This window comes from Ursus maritimus, unplaced genomic scaffold, assembly GCF_017311325.1.
Source record: "Ursus maritimus isolate PB19 unplaced genomic scaffold, ASM1731132v1 scaffold_22, whole genome shotgun sequence".
NCBI lineage: Eukaryota > Metazoa > Chordata > Mammalia > Carnivora > Ursidae > Ursus > Ursus maritimus.
The window spans coordinates 37,278,445-37,298,994 of NW_024424675.1; the positions used below are offsets into that span (position 1 = coordinate 37,278,445).

Here is a 20,550-nt window from a genome sequence, read left to right on the forward strand (position 1 = left end):
CCGCGGGGGCTCCGGCTCGCCACCAGGAGGGCAACCAGTGTGCTGCACATAGGATGCCCGAGAAACCGTCCTACTGGCGGGATTGCACTGATGCTGGGGACTCGAGCCTGGGACGGTGGGCTGAGGGGCGGAGGGAATGCGTGATGTCCTCACGTCAGCAGCAACGAAGGCTCCTATGTAGGGGGTCCGTGGAGGGAGTGGTAGCATGTGGGCCACACCATCGCCTTCCCTGATCTGAAGGGGAACATTCTCCAAGCAAATCCCAGGACAAATTAGCACCTATCTTTGTACCAGTATGTTTCTCAGCAGAGTCTGACCTGCCCTCCATCACTAAGGAGTCCATGGGTCTCCAGAACCATACCCTGGTGGTGGGGGCCGCCTGGGTCTCTGCGGGGAGAGGTGTGACAAGTGGGCTTCAGGCCAGTGTCCATATTGCCAAGGTCTGTTGACACGCGGCTCATTTTTTCCTGGAATTCCAACCATAATAATAGCATCCTCGCCATCAGTTTTCCCCAGAATGAGTAACTGTCTCTGTTCCCCTCCTCCCTCAGCACGAGTCCAGACACTGAAGTCAGAAGGCGGGCCATGGGGGCAGGTCCCACCCAGGGGGAGCCCTCGCCGCCCAAGGAGGGGCAGGACCAGACGCTGACTCCCTGGAAGCCCTTCCTCGTCAACGTGTGCATGGCCACGGTCCTCACGGCCGGCGCGTACCTCTGCTACAGGGTATGTTTTCACTGACGGACGTGCTGGCCGACAGCCCGGCGTTAGCTTTCAGTGCTGTGGAAGGATCTGAGCCAGTCTCGGAAGAAACAGAGTAAAGGTTTTTAAAGTCTGAAACTGTGAAGGGCTAACAAGAGAGAATTGAGGATTGATGCACTGGGGTTTTAAGGAGCCCTGTGGTCCCAAGAATATATAAGAGTCTAATCTCAGGGCCTTAACCTATTCAGGAGTAAGTAGAGAAAATGCCAAATATGTGTCTCTCTCTCTCTTTCTCTCTCTCTCTTTTTTTTGTTATTATTTGTTTTTGAAAAAAAAATAATAGAATTACAACACATTGTTGTTTTTAACCTTTATAAAAAGCAGCTTTTGTTATTTCTGGAAAAAAAAGAGACTAGGCACTTACGAAACTTTCTTGTACCCTTAGGTGGTGTCACCAGATACACAGTTTATATTTGATTTCCCAGGGAAAGATTCCCATGCTTTTACGAATGTAAACTCCTTTGGAGAAGAGGGTGTAAGGGTTTAGGGCGCAGTCTCGCTCAGTCACTTCCTCTGCTGTGCGCAGACTGAGCTCAGCGCAGTGCCTGCGAGCTTTCCTGTTTTTAGAAGGGAAACAACAAAAGGCCATCTCTAGAAAACAAAGCCCGGCTTCTGCTTTTGCTCAGGGTGTCCCCACCGGTTTCCCATTGCTCATTTCTCTATTGGTCCCTTCTCGTTAGGGCCATCTGGGTCAGGCCCCGCCCTCATCACCCCACCTCCACAAACGGGGTTCCTCGAGGCCCCTGCCTCAGGGTGGCCACCAGCTTTTCACCCTGCCGTTGAGGTCCAGAAGGAACCATTTCCACTGCCTTCGAAATAGAAATGCCGTTTCAGTAGAAATCCGCCCGTGAGCAGTGTGCCGCTGTGGGCGTGAGTGGAAGAGCGAGGATTAGCCTCAAGACTAGTCATGGAGATCACCTCACAGGACTTTCTAAAAATCATTTTAAAATACTTTCTCTCTTTCCAGGCAACCATCTTTGAGTACATCGGATGGTTTAGCAACATGTAAACAATGTTTTCCTTAGGGGTGATTTTTGGGGAGAAGGGCTGTCGTGGAAGAGAAACGCCAAGGCCCTTCGCTGGTGGCGGGGTGGCCGGGGTGCTGCCCGAGTCCGCCGCTCTGTGGGGCGGGGCCAGGCTCACCTGGAAATGTTTGGTTTCAGCCCAGTTCCTGCTCAGCAGCAGCATGTCATCTGACCCCCTCCACTCCACCCGCACCCCACTGTCCGCCTCCGCGGCCGGGGCCCACGCCCGCCCCGCTGGCATGCCGGGTGGGTACGCGCCGAGGGCAGCCTAGCCAGCCGCGACTTGGACGGGTGTTCGTTCTGCACTAGAACCACCCTCCCCGGGCTGTTGGTTCTTACTCTTTCTGACTTTGTTTCCCCTCCCTTTCCTTCAAGTACCAAACCCACAACCCATTTTTTGAGGAGAGCAAAGGAGAGTCTGGTGCTGGTGGCCTGCGCAAGTCGCGAGGCTCGCCCCGCCGCACGCCCCCCCTTGGTGTGGCCCAGCACATCCCGGGTGGGCAGCACACGGTGTCCTCTCTCTGGACCTCCACGGAGACTGTGTGTAGTGAGCCTCTCCACTCCATATTTATTTTTTTTGTTGTTTTTGTTTTTTTCCCCAATGGCGTCCATAGTGCACTAGCATTTTCTTAAACCAATAATATATTAAAAATTTTTGATGTCAGCCTTGCATCAAGGGCTTTATCAAAAAGTACAATAATAAACCCTCAGGTAGTGCTGGGAACGTGAGACTTTGCCGTGAGCCTGCTGCGTCAGACCAGTACTAGGAAGGAGGACGGTTGTAAGCAGTCGTTATTTCGTGACATTGTGGGTAACGTGAGAAGAGGTTTGGCATATGTTTATAGAACATGGGATAATATATACTGAACGCTTGGATATTTAAGATACATGACGTGAGATTACTTTGTCCCAGTTACCCCCTCCCGGTTATCTGCTAGAACCTTGTTCTCAATCACTGCTTTCCCTGTGTGTATTAGAATGCATGTACGGTCGTCTTGCGTCCCGATCAAATACCATGTGCTTGAAATACTTAGCTCTCTGCTTATTAATGTGCCCCATGTACAAGTCCAAATCTCCCTTTGCATGATCTGATCATTACATGGCTGTGGTTCCTAAGACTTGCTGAAATCATCGCCATTCAGCAATGGAGTGATGTTTTCCGGTAACAGATATTTGCCGAATTCCTGGCATGACACTCTGGTGACTTCCTGGTGAGGCCCGGCCTGGCCTTGTCCAGCCGGGTCCCACTGTAACTCAGACATTCCAAGGGTATGGGAAGCCGTAGTCCCACCTCACGCTCTGGACATTCAGGCAAGCAGGGTCCCCCCAACACCCTGGGGATCAGCCTCCACGGTCAGAAGTTCACGCTCTTCTCGAGCAGACTGTGATTTGGAACCAAGGCACCTGTTGGAAACCACACGTCCTGAAGCAATCTGGGTGACAGTCCCTCGGAGTCCACCTGCCGCCGTCCCGTTCCGGGGGCCTTGCTGAGAGCCACGTCTGCCCCCGCCCTTGAACCCTGGGGACTGATGGTGCTCACGACTCTTCCTACAAGGGAACTTAAGACCTCCACATTAAGTGGCTTTTTTAACAAGAAAAAAAAAAAAAAAAAAACCCCAAGGCAGCCGTAGCTCATGAGCTGCTCTTTCGCCAGCATTTTCACATTTTGCCTTTCACGTGTTAGAAGCCCGTGCAGAGAAATTCTGTGGTGGGAACATGTGAGGCATCGCTCCGCAGAGCCGCGGTGAGGGGTGGGTGAGGCTGAGGTGCCAGGCTGGAAGCATTTTTGAGTTGGGCTTGTTTGTTTGTTTTTTGAAGTCCTGTATATGTATGTAGTAGTTCGGGTGTGTGTATATAGTAGCATTTCAAAATGGATATACTGGTTTAACCTCCTATCCTTGGAGAACAGATGGCTCTCCATCTTGTTACACGTATGTTAGAGAAGTAGCGAGCTGCTCTGCTATATGCCTTAAGCCAATATTTACTCATCAGGTCATTATTTTTTACAATGGCCGTGGAATAAACCATTTTTACAAAAATAAAAACACACAAAAAAAGCGAGGTGTTTTGGTATAATACCTTTTCAGGTGTGTGTATACATGGATGCATGATGGGGGGTGGGGGGCGCGTCTCAGGGTCTTCTGTGACCTCACAGAACTGTCCGACTGTACAGATTTCCAACTTGCCCTATAAATGATGGGTTTGCATTTTAGTTGCAACAATAAAAATTTTTTTCTAAAGAACATGGATTTGGGGTGCCTCCCGTGCCTTTGTTTAGCGGGCCTAAAGCAGGACAGGTACCTCCTGTTTCTTGCCGCCGCCAGGAAACAGGTGCTGTTGGTCAGGTGGCCAAGGGTTACTGTGGCCTCCTGGGGTTGTGCGCACCTTTGAGCTCGGGGACCTTTCCCTTCCCGGTGAGTTTATTTGACACTTCGGCCTCAACCCAGCTTCCTGGATGACGACAAAACCCACCCTCTAATCCACCCAAGTTGCTTGGAAGACTGCTCAGAATGTGTCCCTAGCCAGCTGCCCGTGAGACGCACGGTCACCACTTCTCGGTACCTCTGTCGAGCCACGCTTGATGGAGAAGTGACAAGATAAAAAATTCACCTAGTCTTCCTTTCTTGTACACCATTAATCTCTAAAGTGATTGGTTGACTTTTTGTTCTGAAATAATTTCAGATTTATAAAATATTGCAAAAATAATACAAAGAATTCCCTTATATCCTCCAGGGTTGTATGACTGGCCCCTGGGCCTCCTGGCAGGATCCACAGAACTGGGGAGTAAACACAGGCTCTGATCGTGTGACCACGGAATGCCCGCAGAGGACTGTGGCCACTGGATGGTGGTGTCACACCCACTGTCACTTCAGCCTTTGTTTCAGATACAGAAATGACATCTAAGCTTTCACAAAGAGGTGGAATGCCAGTGTGGAAAAAAATAGCTGAATTCTTAACTTTGGCACAGAAATCAGACGAGGCCAAGGGCTGGACAAAGAGAGGCCGAGCTGCTTGGTATCTGTGTAGGAGCGGGCACTTTGGGAGCCTTCTGCGAGCACGGGGAGTACCAAGGGCACTGAGCCCACAGGCTGCCCTCAGACTGCGCGTGGGGGAGCCCGGCTGACCGAGCTGTCCACCAGAGAAAGTCCTTGGGACGGAAGGGGCCACTTTTTCCCTCCCGGGAGGTTTGGGGAAGCAACCACTGCTCTCTGCTTCTTTCAGGTAAAGGGAAACACCCATGGGGCGCCTGGGTGGCACAGCAGTTAAGCGTCTGCCTTCGGCTCAGGGCATGATCCTGGCGTTATGGGATCGAGCCCCATATCGGGCTCCTCTGCTGGGAGCCTGCTTCTTCCTCTCCCACTCCTCCTGCTTGTGTTCCCTCTCTCGCTGGCTGTCTCTCTGTCAAGTAAATAAATAAAATCTTTGGGGAAAAAAAAAACACCCATAAAAATCGCTTTAATGGGAATTTCAGAAAATTGAACTTAGGGGCAAGGCAAATAAATACTAAGTACAACGGAAAAGCGCAGAATATATACAGGAGCTTACGTGAGAAGGTATCAGTCACAGAGTCCCCAGTGCCGGTGTCGGGCGTTGCATTCATGCCCCAGGCTGTCTGCAGCTCAACACAGCAACAGTTTGGGGCATGTTTGAGGTTTTTTAATAGGTTTAAATAGGAAACAAATTTTCTTTCTTTAAACATGTTCTCCACTGAAGTCTTTTTTCAAACCAGCTCATGGCTTCCGAAGCAGTTTATTTAATAGGCCTTCCACTGACCTGCTTCCAAAGTTTCATTCCACGTTAATGAGAGAGGTCAAAGTGAATGCTCTCCTGACCTGACACTCAGCGTTTCTCGGCCAGTGGCATTTTCTTCTTTGTGCTGAACACGGGAGACTACGGTCCGTGGTCAGCAGGCTCCATGGCAGCATCTGGGCCGCAGCTCGGATGGAAAGCATGACTCGTGAAAGCTTGGCTCCGTGCCTTCTCACCGTCCCCAGCTTGCCGAGGGGACAGCTTGCTGCTGCTGACAGGACCCGCTGCGTCCTCCTCAGCAAGAGCGGTCGGCTCACTTGCCAGTTCACCCCCATTCGTTACTGAAGCAGAACCCGCAGGGAGACCCTAAGTGCCGCACGTTCCCCTTGGAGCCTTTCACTCCAGGCCGCATCCTGCCTGGCCTCGGCCCCCTCGGAGTGCAGCTGACTGGGGAAGGTCAGACAGAGTCTCAAAACCCAAAGCTGATCATGTGATTAAAGCCGCGCAGCCTTCAGAGCGCCATGCATCCCTCTGCTCCTGTACGAAAAGCCTCATCCGTGCCCCTGGGCTGTGTAACTGGTTTGGAAATGGAGGGAGCAGCTCTGGCCAGCTCACACTTACGGGGGAGCACACGGCGTTCCCCCACCGCAGACTCCGTCCCTGTGTCAAGGCGGGGCAGGAGCGAAAACGGAGATGCCAGATTGGAGCTCATCAGCTGAGGCTTAAAATATCGTGATTTCAACATCCGCTTCCTGGCAAAAGGCCTCTTCTCTTTGTTCCAAGTAGAGTTTGTCCATCTTCTCAAAAGCCAAGCGTCCTTTCTCACCTGAAATATTAAGGTGCTCCGTCACTGGATTGTCCCCCGCCTTTGTGTCCTGCTCTGGTGAGCCAAGATGGCCTTAGTGCTGACTGACACCTGGGTCTTGGGTGCTGCTATAAGGGGCACAGGTGGGGAGCATTGGGGAGCTCCTGCCAGCCACTCACATGGGCCCAGTGCCTCGCCCCTGCATTCAAGACAGAATTTGCTGAATTGTATTCCTGCCTTGCATCTGGCTTTCATTCCCCAGGATCATAAACTAAAGATTAAGAGGGAAATAAAGCACTCCTTGCTACCTCAACTATGAAGGAAACCCGTCTTGGCCAAATGCAGTTAAGCGGGTCGCTAACAGTGCCCCCAGCCCGTGTGCTATTTTGCGTCTTGGAGGGCTGGCCGTGGCCTCTCTGGCACAGCCTTCCAGAGGTCCTCGGGCACCCCACTGCACCCGGCGTTTGGTGCTGTACTTTACCAAACGACAGTGTGGCTTCCCGGGCTGCTGTTCTCACGGCCTCCAGGTCAGACTGGCACAGGCTGGCGATCTGATCGATGCTTTCGATGCCCTGTTGGAGGTGGAGGGGGGGAGGATCCATTAGGGGATATTTTAAGTAGCAGGTGGAATCTACTTTTATAAGCTCTGCAAGATCCCAGCCCTGGCATGGTCTTTGGGGCTTCAGCCCTTTCCTTTTCTGAAGGCTTACAGGTTTCTGATGTGGCCTCGAGTTCATCAGAAGTGCCATTGGAAGTGCCTCACTTTTTCCATCCTGACACCTGCTCGTGAGCCAGGCCATGGGCAGAGCTTTATGGATACCTTCTAGAAGGCCTATCTTGAAAATGGGAAGACCTGCTTCCCTCTGGACCCTCCTACCTCCTCCTCGCTCTCATGACCGTCCCCTCCTGGTCAGACCGTGAGAGCGTCAGTCAGGGCCCAAGTTTGGGCACAGCTGACCCTGGCTGCTCTCCTCCAAGGCCAAGGACCAGAGCGCACTTCGGCTGCTTCTCCAGGGTCCCCACCCCTAACCCCTTACTGGTTGGTTGATTATAACCAGGTGGTCCTCTTAGAATTTCTCTTTGGTTCTTTCCAGAACGAATGGGGTGAGTGAGTTTTAATGTATTTTTCATCTAGCAGATTGGCAGTGGTTTTTCTGAAACGAGAGTTCCAGATGCAGGGGAGGTAGAGGCAAGATGGACATCCGCTCACATCTGCTTTTGGGAGTGTCAGTGGCTGAGCTGTATCTAGAAATTCCAAAAGTTCCATATTCTCTGACCTGGAGTCACGCTTCGGAGAGTCCAGCCTAAGGAAATCATTCAGAACTCCATATATTTTTTTTTAAAGTCTTGGTACACAAAGATGCTCATAACGACACTATTTATGATGAAAAAATGGATGATGAACTTCAGTTTTCTACCACACGAGAGTGGGGGAGTCCGTTAGCTTAAGACGGCCCCTTCATAGAGACTTTGAAAGCGCTGCCAGCCTGCCACTGAGAGTTCCTGTTTTACTCACTGCTTTTATTTTATTTTATTTTTTAAAGATTTTATTTATTTATTTGACAGAGATAGAGATAGCCAGTGAGAGAGGGAACACAAGCAGAGGGAGTGGGAGAGGAAGAAGCAGGCTCATAGCAGAGGAGCCTGATGTGGGGCTCGATCCCATAACGCCAGGATCACGCCCTGAGCCGAAGGCAGACGCTTAACCGCTGTGCCACCCAGGCGCCCCTACTCACTGCTTTTAAATTGTATTTAGCGTGATCCACAATTTTAAATGCTCACCCACACCCACAAACAAAAGAAATACAGCAAAATGCCAACAGTACTTTCTGCTAAGTATTAGGATGATGGGTAACTTCTGCGTTTCTGTATGTCGCACCTTTTTTTTCCCTACAAGTAGCTGAGGGTGCTTTTAGAATTTTTCAATTGAGTTTAGTCAAACGTAGCATCCAAGGCCTCAGAAGTGAGTCCCTGCGGCCACCTGCTTGTTCAAGCACAGCCAGAGCAAACGCTCCTTGACTACTGTCGAGGGGCCACTGCGGGCGGAGCTGACATCTCCCCTAAAACGAGCTCTTCGGAGGCTGTTTTTGGGTTTTGCTGGTTCTGTTTCGTTCCGGTTTTTTGCTGGCAGTAATTCCAGTGGAATAACGTTGGCATGAACTAACTTCGGGCTGCTCCCCGCCCTGGCGAGGACAGGTTAGACTCACCCTGAGGTGTTTTAGCGCCATACACGCGGCCTGCTGGAGCTTGGCGTCGTTCTCGGTCAGGGCGTTGGTGTAGAAGAGCAAAGCCTGGGGAAGGAGGCTGCTGTGAGCGGGGGCTGGCCAGTCCTCCCAGTGCTGGCCCTGATCTAGTCATCTTTGGGCCAGGTGCACCCAGTCTTGGGGTGTCTGCTGCCACATTTGGTTTATCTCTAAAAACACTGGTCCCTGGGCTGATGGTAATCAAAGTGAAGAAGGCTCTGTTTGTCTAATAATATTTCCCAAATCGAGAGGAAGTGTGACCTTAGAGAAATCAGATGTCCGGCCGGGACCGACGGAAGAATTGCACGTCCAGAGGGAGGCGGCCTTGTGGGCGGAAAGCAGAGCTGCTGCCTAAGGCCCGAGGGCAAAGCCTCTCTTCCCTTCGGCCCCCTTTCCCAGTCACGGCGATGGCCCTGTCCCCTCGGCCACCTCAGCCAGAAGAGAGCTGGCACCGGCTTCCCAAAATGGCACAGGTTCATTAGGAAGCATGTGAGAATGCACCTGGCCAAGGGGTGGCCCAAGAGACCTTAGGAAGGCCTCGATCTTGCCCTTCTCCACCCTGGGCGCGGCTACCTTAAATCTAGGATAGTCATGGGTCCAGAAACCTAAAAGGCAGAGGGGTCCAATTTCTTGGTTTTCAGATCGACCAGATACAGTGAACCAGCCAGCCGCACACATTAATTGGAAGTAAGTGAGGATGACCATGAGAAGCCTAAAGAAGAGATACTCTACATGCAAGCAACCTCTCAGACCAAATGGATGGGACATGTGTCGGAGGCACCAAGAGGAACGAGGGGGTCAGGCGGTGGCGGGAGGTTCTGTGGGGTCCTCAGGTGACCGCGCCAGCCCAGTCCAGCCCGGATTCCTCCGCAGGGCTGGTGTCGCCCGGGGCCACGGCAGGAAAAGGGCTGTGCTTGCGCCGTTGGGGCATCCCAAAAGCAAAATGTCTTGGGGTACCTGGCCGGCTCCGTTGGCAGAGCACGCGACCCTTGATCTCGGAGTTGTACATTAGAGCGGGCTCAGAGATTACTTAAAAAAAAAAAAATCTTTAAAAAACCAAAATATCTTGCAGCAAATGCAGCCCCCTTCAACACATCACTCACTCCTTTGGAGTATTTTTCTGAGAGAGAAAGCTGACCTCCCCACAACGCAAGGCGCACACATGTAGCCAGGGGGCTGCCATCTCCTGTCCTCATGCCATACCTTTTCCCGAAAGCTCTTGTTCCTGGCTGCGCCGGCCAGGCGAGCACTGGCTGCCCTGCACACTCGCGGGGTCCCGTCCAGCTGGAGCAGCGCCCAGGCCCTGAGTGTTTGGGGCAGGGGCTGGAGCTGGCGCAGCCGCTTGCCCCGCAGCTTCCTGACCGCCTTGCCCTGCCCCGCACACTGCAGCTCCTCCACGACTGTCACTGGAAGAGAGAAGTGGACCAGGGTCCCTCTGGTTGCCGTGGCCAGTGCGGCTGCAGGTCTGTGTGGCCGCTGCCAGTAGCGGTGGGGAGCGAATCCCGGGGCAAGCCCATGTGATCACCAAGGCTCAGTCTGGATTGGTTTCAGAGGGCCCTCCTGGAATCTCTCGGAAGGCTTTCTAGCAAAGGATCAGATACACCCTGAAAATTAATAAAACCTCAGCCCGTACTTTAAGGACGCTGGCCAGCCACGCGTCACCCTCGTATCCAGCTCTGACCCCTGCTCTGAGCTTTGTAAAACCTTCCCTTGGAGCTCACTGCACGACGTGGGATCTCATTAAATCTGGGTTCTCCAAAGAACAGCCGGAGGGGAAAGATGCCGTGGCTCGGAGAAACCGGCTTCCAGAGAGCCAGGACCGAGGGCTCCACGGATGGGTATCCCTCCGTTCTTCCGGGGTTGCTTGGAGGCCCCCACCCGCCCAGCCCCTACCTTCCTTGGTGAGCTGCACGAAATGCTTCTCCAGGTCAGAGACGCCGTGCCTCTGCAGGTAGCTGTGGAACTGGAACCAGGTGACCGTCCGTTCTTCGGGAGGCCCGGCTCCGGGGAGCAGCCCACCGCAGCTGACCACCTGCTCCAGGAGCCGCCTGCATGCTGGCGAGACACAGGAGAAGGCCGTGAGGAGAGGCCCGGCCCCCTGGCTTCTCCGCCAGGCGCAGCTGGGTCCGTTGAAAGGCTAACGGCACGTGGGCCGGAGCATGTCGTAGCTGGGGTCTGCAGGCCCCAAGGCAGGCGTTCTTGGGGTGCATCCCCTGCCTCGGGCTGGGCCAGGCGCTGGTTAGAGCGGCCCAAGTTCCAGAGCCCCTGGAAGGGAGTACGACTGTCACCCTTCAGTCATCGACAAAGGAAGACGCTCTGTACCCTGAGGAAGAGTCCAGCCAACATTGGAGGACACCGTTTCCCGCCTACCTTCCCATAAACGTTCTTTCCTAACCCCTTAAGCTTCTGGTGGAAGCTACGCAGAAAGCTACGAAGCATTTTCTATGCGGAAAAATGCACCACCGGCTAACATTGGCAGCCTCAGGGTTTCGCAGACCCCTTCCTGTCCCCAGTGAGAGGAGGCGACTTGTGGGCGAGCTGAGAACCGTCCTCCCTTTGGTGTCATGAAGACACGGGGATGCGGGCGGGCTAGAACTTGGCCCCGGGAGGACGAAACACGGCGTTGCTTGGGGCGGGGGGTACCTATTTCCAGCTGCCCCGGGTACTTCCCTCGGACTCTGTGCACGAACGTTTTCTTGAGCTGGTTCAGCAGCGTCGTGGCAGGGCAGGACAGGACCCTGCCGGGCTCCGTGCACCCTCTCCACAGCTTCAGGCACCCCTTCCTCCGAGCGGTCTGCGGAATGACTGAAAGCCCGGGTCAGGACCCCGCTGATGGTGGGGAAGGGCCAGGAACGAGGCAGCCCAAAGTTTCCTCCCGCTCTAAGGCCTGAGACGTCAGGCAGGTGAGGCATGACCGGACTCCATGCAGCTTCCCTTCCCACATCCCAGTGCGACCCACGAGGACAAGCAGCTTCAGCTGTGAGCTCCTTGCCCAGCTTGTCCCCACAGTCCCCACAGCAACTGAGACAGCTGCCGCCTCTAGCCTCTCCTTATGGACACGGGGAGGTTCCATGGGGGGCAGAGGCAGGACTGAGGTCACAGGTACTGTTTGTGTTTGAGTGCATGCTCTGTGCCTCGAATGTGTCCTGGGGATTACTTCATTGAACACTCTCCCGTGGCCTCCCCTCTATACAGATGGGGGAGCTGAGGCCCAGAGAGGTGAATCATTTTCCCAGAGTCACACAGCAGACGGAAGAGTGTGTGCCGCCGACTCCAAGGCTGTGTGGCCTCCTCTCCCGGCCCCACAGTATGTGTGTCAGAGAACAGCCCAGCCGCCACCACCCCAACGCGTCCGCCCTGGGCTCCAGTTAACTTTGGACATCAGGAAGGAAGACGAGCACCCCCGCCCGCCCCGGGCTTCGAAGACCATTGCTGCATGCCATTCACAAGAGCCGCCCGTGGGTGGTGGGCAGTCACTTACTATCTTCAATGGATGTTGCCTTGCTGGCCTTCTCGAAGTCAAGCACAGAAAGCATCTCCAGAACCTCCTTTTGCTGCACAGCCTCTTCCAGAAGGCACTCCTGGACCATCGTCGACAAATTAGGAGAGGCCAGTTTCTGGAAAGTAGCCCACGATGCTCCAGGTTAGCACAGAACATGCCCCTCTGAGGTCAGCCATCACGACTGCAGCTCCCGCCTCCCCCCTGCCCATCCTTTCTATACCAACGGTAGCTCTCTGACTGTCGTTCTGGGATTCCTGATTCACCCAGGTGGCAGAGATGGTGGGATGGGGGCTGTGACTGCCGGGGGCCACCTTTGCCGCCAGAGAGGGCTAGCCTGCCTGAGGGTGCAGCCAGCCAACGCAGGAAAGCAGAGCGGCGAGAGACCCAGGTACGATGATATCTGAAACCCTGGATCCAGCTGGGCCTGAAGCCTACCCCTGGGCCTTTCAATTCTGTGAGCCAGAAAGCTCCTTCTGGTTGAGCCAGCTTGGACGGGAGTTCTGGTGTCTGCAGCTGAAGGAGCCGTGGCCACTGCTTTTGGTTCAGTGCTTGGGATGCATAAGAGCCACGGGACTATTCACCCAGGCCTGAACCTTCCACAAGGAATCTCCTCAGTCTCCCTGGCTCTCAGGGCGGGGGGTCTCTCTTCCTGGCATCACGCTCCCCACCACCATCAAGAGCAGTTCTTTGCAAAGAGGACTCCCAACCCCCAACCCGGTTTCCCAGCAAGCCGTCCCCCCGGCCCCACAGCCCTCAGCACCTGCAGCAGAGCTCTGCAGACCTGGAGGTGGACCGCAAGCAGCCTGTCCAGCTCCAGGGTCCCGGCCGTGAGCTCCGTAGCAGACGCCTTCCGTGGGGGCGGCGAGGGCGGGGTCCTGTCCTTTCTGAGTTGGATTGAGAAGAACCGGGTGACCATTCCAGTTAGCAGTCCAACCCCCTCCCAGAGTAGAAGAAACCCTCCCTCCCTGGACAGTGCTGATCAGGGAGGCCCACTCCGGGTCCCAGGGAGATAGAGTTATACCAAGGACAAGACTAAGAGAAAAGGAAAAGCAGCAAAAGCCAGCAACAACTCAAAACAGGTGGTGGGATGGTGTGGGCCCTGGACACGGGGAAGCTCTGGACAGCTCTGCCCCCCTGGCCTCAGTGTACTCATCTGTAAAGTGGGGACAGGAATACCAAGCTCGGGGCAGTGAGGGGTAAGTGCGGCCCTGCCAGCCAGCAGGCCTGCCACCATGTTGGCTTCATGGTAGGAGCTGGGCCCGAGGACACTGTGACACTGGGATGTCGGGTAGAAGTGCCACCCCCTCCCCGTGGGATCGTGAGAGGAGAGGACTGAGTTTACTGGGTATCCTCTTCAGTGCTGCTGAGATTTGGTACGGGAGCCAGGCATGAGCGGGGCAGTTGGGGGCTGCCTAGCTGAGAAAGAAGCAGGTGTCGGAGGTGAGGGCGGATGGCTGGGCAGAACAGGGAGCTCAGTCACTGCTCACTGCTGCTCGTATGTGGGCCTTATCGTCGTTCTTTAAGGTAAACACAAAATAGCCCGTTGCTCAGAGCTCAGGACCGTGCTGGGGGACTGTCATTCCCTCAGTGGTCAGTATAGGCCTGCTCTGCGCCAGGCAGGGGACACGCAGGGGCGGGCGCACGATAGACAAACACGGTAAGTACAAATTGGGCCCAGGGCAAAGGAAGGCACTAGCCAGGAGGCCGACAGGAAGCGTGGAACTGAGGCTAGTCCCAAGGGTCAGCACTGGGAGGGGAGTGCACTTACCGGGGACCCTGGCAGCCCCCAAACAGGGACAGCTCCTGCGGGGCTAGGTCGGCGTTGAGGAAGGCGAAGCTCTCCAGGATGCACTCCATCAGGCTCTCAGCAGAGGCGTGCTCCTGCCGGGCTCCGCGGGGCTGCGGACGGAGCGGGAGCCCTTAGGGCAGACCCTTAGGACGGGGGCTCACGAGCACCGTCCACCAGCAGGGCTGCGAGCCTCAGCTGCCCAAGGGCGATCCCCCAAGTCAAGGATGGGCGCAGGGGGGCGGCACTCCCCGAGGTCCCTCCCAAATAGCCTGCGACGAGGTGTGGCTCGGGAGCACAAGGGACGTGGATCTGAAAGGCCTCACCTGGCTCACAGAGCCCACAGGGACAGGGTGAGGGGAGCGAGTGGGTGATGCAGTGGGGAGCAGGAGAACGTGCGCCCTTCCCCAAGAGGCCGGGCTGCTGCTCTGCCCCGGCGGACACCTGCCACTGGGGAATGTGGGGTCAAGGCTGCCAAAATGTTCGATTTTCATAAAAAAAAAAAAAAAAAGCTGGAAACCTAGATTTTCGCGGGAAGCTGCCAGTTTTTACATATTGGCAACCGATTCCAAATTATTTTAAGAAGATGGCGTGGGTCAAGCCAAACACCGGCTGCCGGGAGCCTCTAGATCTCAAGTGTCTCTCCTCCCAGGGAAAGGTGGGAGGAGAGGACATTTGAGGCCCCCCTGACTGGCAGGGGTGGGGAGAGAGTGCTGGTGCCACGGCGCCTCCACGGGTCATGTCTCCCAAAGGCAGGTCCCCTCCTCGGCTCTAGAAATCCACTGCTGGAGATTTTGGTCTCTCCGTTCGTGGCGGGACTCCGGGGCTTGCCGTGTCCCCATCCCCACCGCGCCCAGGCCTCGTCCCACACAGACTGCACCCAGATTCTGCCTTGAGAGCCGGGACGAGGCTCCCAAAAGTGGAGCCCGCAGAGAAAACCTTGAGTAACAAGAGAATGACAAGGCTAGCTGTGAGATTCCCTCGCCTGATAGAAACACACACACACACACACACACACACACACACACACACACAGCCGGTTCTCCTGACTCCAGGTGTCCCGAACATCACTCCTAGGAGAAGCGCAGAGACCGCGAGCCTCGGGTCACGACGTTCTCATCAGCCCGTCAGTACAGAACCCGGTTTTATGTGTGTTTCTGGGTAAAGACACTGTATTGAATTTGCACCGACGATTCATCCGCACGGAGCCAAGCCCCCCGGCGCGGGGACTCACGCCGGACCGAGGCTGAGCTTGCATGCGCGTCGTCGCGAGGCCCATCCCGGCCTCCCTGCGCTCGGGAGCGCTACGCTGAGCTTTAGCGCTGCGGCTGGGGCCGTTTTAAATCTTGAAATCCGCCCCCAAATAATATTTGAAGAGAGCCGTGAAACTATTTCAGTACCAGTGTGTCCTACACCAAAGACGGAGGATCCATCAATCAACTGATGTTTAAGTCGGTGCCGGCGTTACGCATTTTATTGTCCATACATTTAAAATTATGTAATTGGAAAATGGAATGATCTGCCCAGGCCGGCACCCCTGAGAACCACCCGAGGACGGCCCTGGCCACAGGCCCTGCCGAGGAGCCCGTTCAGGGGAGGGTACGCAGCTGCGTGGGGCCTTCTGTGGCACCAGCTCTGACCCCGAACACACCCCAGGTTTGGGAATGGAACACCAGCTTCAGCCCCACCTGCCTGGGTCAGAAGATGCCAGATGGGGCTGGGTTCTTCCTTGGCCAGACGCAGAGCAGGTTATCTACCCCGATCCCCAACGTCCTCTTATAATCCCCCTCCCAGCCAGTGAGGGCCATTATTCTCCCCACTTGACAGATGAGCAGACTGAGGCCCAGAGGGAAGACCTTGCCCAGGATGCCGGCCCAGGCTGGCCGCCCCCAGAGACTCCGCCCCCTTGTAAGGCACCGGTAAAGCAGGGCTGCCGCCCCTCGGTGAATAAACGCACCTGCAGCCGCTCCCGGAGGCTGAGAACCTGGTACTCCAGCTGCCGCAGCTGCGGCTGGGCAGGGTCCACGGACCTCAGTAAATCCAGGACCTCTCGCAGGGGCCTCTCGAGGGTCGCCTCAGGCCCATCCACTCTGTCCTCGGTTTCTCCTTCATCGTGCTCTTTCTGGCTACCCAGGGCTGTATGGTCGTGGAATGGTGAGCCCCGTGGCAGCTCGGGGTCCCCTATTCCCAAATTCCTCCAGCCAGGCTGCTCCGCAAAGGAGCCTCCCGCCAGGTGGGCCATCTCTGGCCGGAGGCCCAGGGGCTGGGCGTCCTCCTGGGCCTCCTCTTCAATGGAGGTGTTGGGGCCAATGGCCAAGGGCAGGAAGCCCACGTCTGAGGTGGATGCTGACGTGCTCGTCTCCGTGTCTCGGGGGTCCTCAGAGCTGAACGAGTCCATCTCGGGCAGCTCCTGACTCCGGCTCCGCAGCCCAGGGCCCCGAAGGTCGTTGTCAGATAGGTAGCTGAGGATGGAGGGGGCCCTCGGCCCCCCCAGCAGCAAAGACTGCTGCGCGGGCTGCTGTAGGACAGACTGGGGCAGGGGACACAGCACCAGCCTTACTGCCACACCCGGGACGACAGCAGGGCCCCCAGCGGCGCTTCCCTCCCTAAACACGCTGCATACCCACCCTGTCGGCGTGACTGAGGCCCACCAGGGTGACCGGCGGTGCTGACAGGACCCGCAGCCTCTCCTCACTGATCCCCCCATCGTCCCTCTAACTCACTCTTTTCCAGCTGCTGAGGCCACCGTGCTGTTTCTCAAGTCCTCCAGGCTCCTCGCCTTCCTGTCCCAGGGCCATTGCAGTGACCATGTTCTCTTCCTGGAACATTCTTCCCCCTAGGTCTCTGGGGTCGTGCCCTTGCCCCCTCAGGCCCTCACTCAAATGGCACCTTCTCTGGGGACCTTCCCCTGCACACCCTATTTTAAGGAGCAAGTCCCACCTTGCCCCAGCAGTCCCCTCCCCCTTCCTGCTTATGCTCCCACGGTCCCTACCCCCTTGGGCAGGCGGTGCTCCCTGAGGGCACCGTCCTCACCTGGCCTAGAACAGAGCCTGGCACAGAGTTCTGAATGAGTGACGCGAATGGGCGAGCCCTTGCCCCCTCTGCTACAGCCCTTCCCATCCCCTCAGGCAGACCCCTAATAACGCTTGATGTTCCCACAGCACCACCTGTTCTCTCAGGCCTTCTTTCAAGCACTTCTCATTTATTAACTCGTTCAACCTTTGCAAGCTCCCACCAAGTGATGCTGTTGTTTTCAGTTTTCTGATACAGAAATTGACGGCCAGAGAGGTTGAGTGACTTGCCCAAGGTCACACAGCAGGGGAGAGGCATAAGCAGAATTTGACCCCCACTTGTGTGGCTACCAAGTCCATGCTCTGGGACAGATGTGATTTTTTTTTTTAATTCCGTTAAAAAAGTATGTCAGGCCAAAATATGGAAGAAGTTGACAACAATAGTTGGCACTAAGAACCTAGATCTCTCGAGGTCACGGGAAAGAGATGTTTTACTGTGCACTGCGTCAAGCTATTACGAGAAACAAATTAAATTTAATTTTAAAACAAATAAATTGGAGGCCAAGGCTATGGCGGGAGTGGTAGAACCATCCAGAGAACCCCAATTCCAGACATCCAGGAGAACCAGCCAAGCCCAGAACCAAGTCCAGAGGCCCCCAGAATGGAGGGTTGACAGTGAGGAAGAAAAAGTACCGAAAACCATGCAGGTTGACCCCAAAACAAGGGAGGCTGAGTCCAGAGCTTGCTACCCCCGGAGGCGGCAGGCTGCTCTGCCCAGCCCCGCATGCTGGCCCCTGGGGAGCTGCCGCAGTCTGCAACCCCAGCGTGACCGCAGCATCCCTGCCCCCGCTCACTCACCAGGTAATACCTCTCTCGGAAGCTGGGGGTGCTTGGGGGTGTCCAGTTGTACAAGGAGCCCTTCCTGCTGCCCATGGAGAACTTGCCTATGGGGCTGGGTGACATCAGGAAGCTCTCAGTATCAAACGGGCTGGAGGAGAGAGCAGAAGGGCAGGGTGTCAGCAACGCCTGGGAGGACACCGGAGCACAGACCAGATCCGGGGGACTTATAAGAGGGATGGAGGCTTGGTGGGGCCCTGGCCTGGGGTCACAGGCACAGCCTGGGGACTCTAGGTGCACATTCTCAACCCCCTTGGGAACTCAGACTCCCACCACCCTGAGTGCTCTGAGCCAGAGGGCAAGGGGCAGCCATCGGCCACCACTCATGTGAATGGGACCCCCTTTAGAGGTCCCCTCAGAAGCTCAGCAGAGGCACAATGGACACTGAGTTCTGCCATTTCCTGGGTCAACAATGTCACCACCCCTCTCGTCCTCATCTGTAAAGGGGCGCCATTATCTATCAAAGGACCTCTGTTGGTCCTGGTCACAGGTAAAGCTGGGACTCCAAAGGGAACGTGTGAAACACAGGGCAAGTGGAGCTCAGCTGGGCCCTCACTGAGCCTGCTTGGGGAGCCAGGTCTGGGCAACCTCCCTGCCCCACCGAAACCTGCTCGCTCTCCTTTGCACAAAGGCCTGGCTCTCGCTCCGCGGGGCCCAGACACTGCAGGCACCTCCTGGGAAGCCTCCCCTGCCTGCCTAGGGCAGCTGCAGGCCACGGGATGCCTGCGGCCTTGCATTTGCCTGGCCTCCAGCGGGACAGCACGGGGCTGCCCACCACCCTATAGACTTGAGGGGCCTCCCGGGGAAGAAGTGTGCTCAGCGCCCCCAGACAGATGAAGACACTGAGGCTGCAGGGACTCATTCGCTCCAATTCACCCAGCTCACTGGGGAGAGGGCAGCATCCAGTGACCCCGGGCTCCAACGCCCACCCCAGAAAGAAGAGACTGGCCCCAACCGGTCAGAGCAAGCACCAGAACAGAGGAAGCATGTGTCAGCCCTTAGGTCCTGCTGCCTTGGGGGGCAAAGAGAATTCTCTTGAAACAGGTTTCATTTGGAGGAAGAGCAAACTACAAAGCCTGCGGAGACCACTAGCATTCATGGAATGGCCCAAGAAGGTGATGAGTCAGCCGCCCCGGACGGGCGTCCCCCCTGGTCCCCTGCGATGCCTGATGGAGAGCCCCCCGCCCCCGGGGAAGTGGTTGTTTTCACGAGTGTCCCCCATCCGTGGAGTCTGTGGTCCAGGGGGGCTAAGTGACTGCTCAGGCTGCACCTGCTGGACGGCAGGGGCCAGTGGGAAAGGAGGTGGTGGGAGCAGTAAGGAGACCCGTCCTGGGCAGAGGCCAGGCTCCTCCATGCACCCCAGCCCAGGAGGCCCCTGGTAAGGGCTCTGGCCGGCACGGGTCTTTAGTTGTGAGAAGGGAATTGGAACTCAGAGGGGCGGGGAAGGTGGGGTGGACAGAGGCCACAAAGAAGTCTGGGTTCCAGACTATCTGTGGGGCAGAAGGAGCGCGGGCGCGCTCACGAATGGGCGCTAGGGTGCGGTCAGACCACCAGGGGGAGCCAGGGAGGCCCCTCATCTCTCCACTCCAGGCGGGAGTCCTGTGGGTGGGAGTTTGGGGCTGGCCTTGGGCAGGGGCCTCAGAACCCCAGAAGGCGGTGGCCCCCACTCACTTCCACAGCACCTCCAGCTGCAGCTTGATGGTGCCCAGCTCTGTGATGTCCACCACGATCACCTGCGGCCTGGTCGTGAAGAAGTCAGTGATGTCGCACGTCACCGAGCCCACTGCCAGTGAACTCAGGCCCCTCAGCTCTGTCACCTGGGGGGTGGGAGTTGTGGATGGTGTCTGAGCTGAGCCCCTGCACACCCCGGCCCCGCCCCGCCCCCCAGGCCCCACCCACTTTGATCTCGAAGTTCTCGTGCAGGGTGGGGATGAAGGCCTTCTCCTCCTCCTCCCAGGTCTGGCTGTCGTCTGACTCGATCCGGCCCTTCAGCTTCCAGCGCTGGCGGCCCAGGCGCATGAGCACCTGTGGGCACGGCCCAACGAGGGCTAGGTCAGCTGCCCCAGGTAGGCACTCCCCCTTGCCACCTGCCTGGGGGCCCTCCCTGCTGGCCAGGGGCGGGTGGAGACAGAAACCCGGCTGGGACCCTGGTTCCCAGCAGCTCCCAACCCCCAAAGGCCTGGTGGGGGACCCTGAGGCCTGACAGTGGAGGTGGCCATACCTCATACTGGTCTCCGGGACAGAGGCGTGCGTAGCCCACCAAGCCTGGAACACAGAGACGGGCTCATCTCCTCTCTGGCCTGTTCTGCCCCTGCCCCATGGACCACAGGCCCTCACTGGGGGATCCCCTGCCCAAGAGGGGGTCCGCTTCAGGGAGGGATGAATCATCAGGATGGACAGTGGACAGGACTGGGCCCTCGTGTCCAACTCAGGGGACGGGACTCGGCTGAGGTCACAAGTCCCATGAGTGGAAACCCAAGGTTTTGCCGGGACCCCTGGGATCCTGACCAAACCCCCACCCTCAGCAGAAGTCCCGGGGCCCCCAAGAAGGCCTGGGCCCCCCCCCAAGCCGCCTTCTGCCCACCCGCTCTCAGCTCTGTTACCTTTCATCCTGATGTGGAACTCTCCCAGGTGAACCTCCAGGGCCCCCTCGATGAGCCACATGTCCTGCAAAGCCCCACACGAGGTGGCTCACCGCCCAGCCCCGGGCTAGGTGAGGTGGGGGGAGGGGGCATGCAGATCCTGCCAGCCAGAGGCCCGGGGGCAGAGAGG

At 56.6% G+C, this 20,550-nt stretch overlaps 2 protein-coding genes across 6 annotated transcripts in view; one reads left to right on the forward strand and one right to left on the reverse strand.

The window, feature by feature from the left end:
- PTPN1 (protein tyrosine phosphatase non-receptor type 1) overlaps positions 1–9,721 on the forward strand; it is a 71,507-nt gene extending 61,786 nt beyond the window's left edge. The window contains exons 9-10 of one of the 2 annotated variants that reach the window (XM_008698012.2): positions 552–723; positions 9,224–9,256. In XM_008698012.2, coding sequence (XP_008696234.2) covers positions 552–723; positions 9,224–9,241 — 190 coding nt within the window. In that variant the 3' untranslated portion in view covers positions 9,242–9,256. Of the gene's footprint in view, positions 1–551; positions 724–9,223 lie in introns of both variants that reach the window. The other variant, XM_040638470.1, reaches the window with a different exon arrangement.
- The window catches only part of RIPOR3 (RIPOR family member 3), a 73,925-nt gene continuing 58,598 nt past the window's right edge, over positions 5,224–20,550 (reverse strand). For 2 of the 4 annotated variants that reach the window (XM_040638465.1, XM_040638468.1), the window contains 15 exons: positions 20,382–20,445; positions 20,000–20,043; positions 19,678–19,803; positions 19,450–19,595; positions 17,740–17,869; positions 15,828–16,400; positions 13,853–13,983; positions 12,845–12,968; positions 12,064–12,199; positions 11,226–11,387; positions 10,476–10,637; positions 9,786–9,988; positions 8,547–8,630; positions 6,821–6,911; positions 5,224–6,360 (listed from right to left, as the gene is read on the reverse strand). In XM_040638465.1, the coding sequence (XP_040494399.1) occupies positions 6,257–6,360; positions 6,821–6,911; positions 8,547–8,630; positions 9,786–9,988; positions 10,476–10,637; positions 11,226–11,387; positions 12,064–12,199; positions 12,845–12,968; positions 13,853–13,983; positions 15,828–16,400; positions 17,740–17,869; positions 19,450–19,595; positions 19,678–19,803; positions 20,000–20,043; positions 20,382–20,445 (2,280 nt within the window). In that variant the 3' untranslated portion in view covers positions 5,224–6,256. The remainder of the gene's footprint in view (positions 6,361–6,820; positions 6,912–8,546; positions 8,631–9,785; positions 9,989–10,475; positions 10,638–11,225; positions 11,388–12,063; positions 12,200–12,844; positions 12,969–13,852; positions 13,984–15,827; positions 16,401–17,739; positions 17,870–19,449; positions 19,596–19,677; positions 19,804–19,999; positions 20,044–20,381; positions 20,446–20,550) is intronic. The other 2 variants (XM_040638466.1, XM_040638467.1) reach the window with 2 other exon arrangements.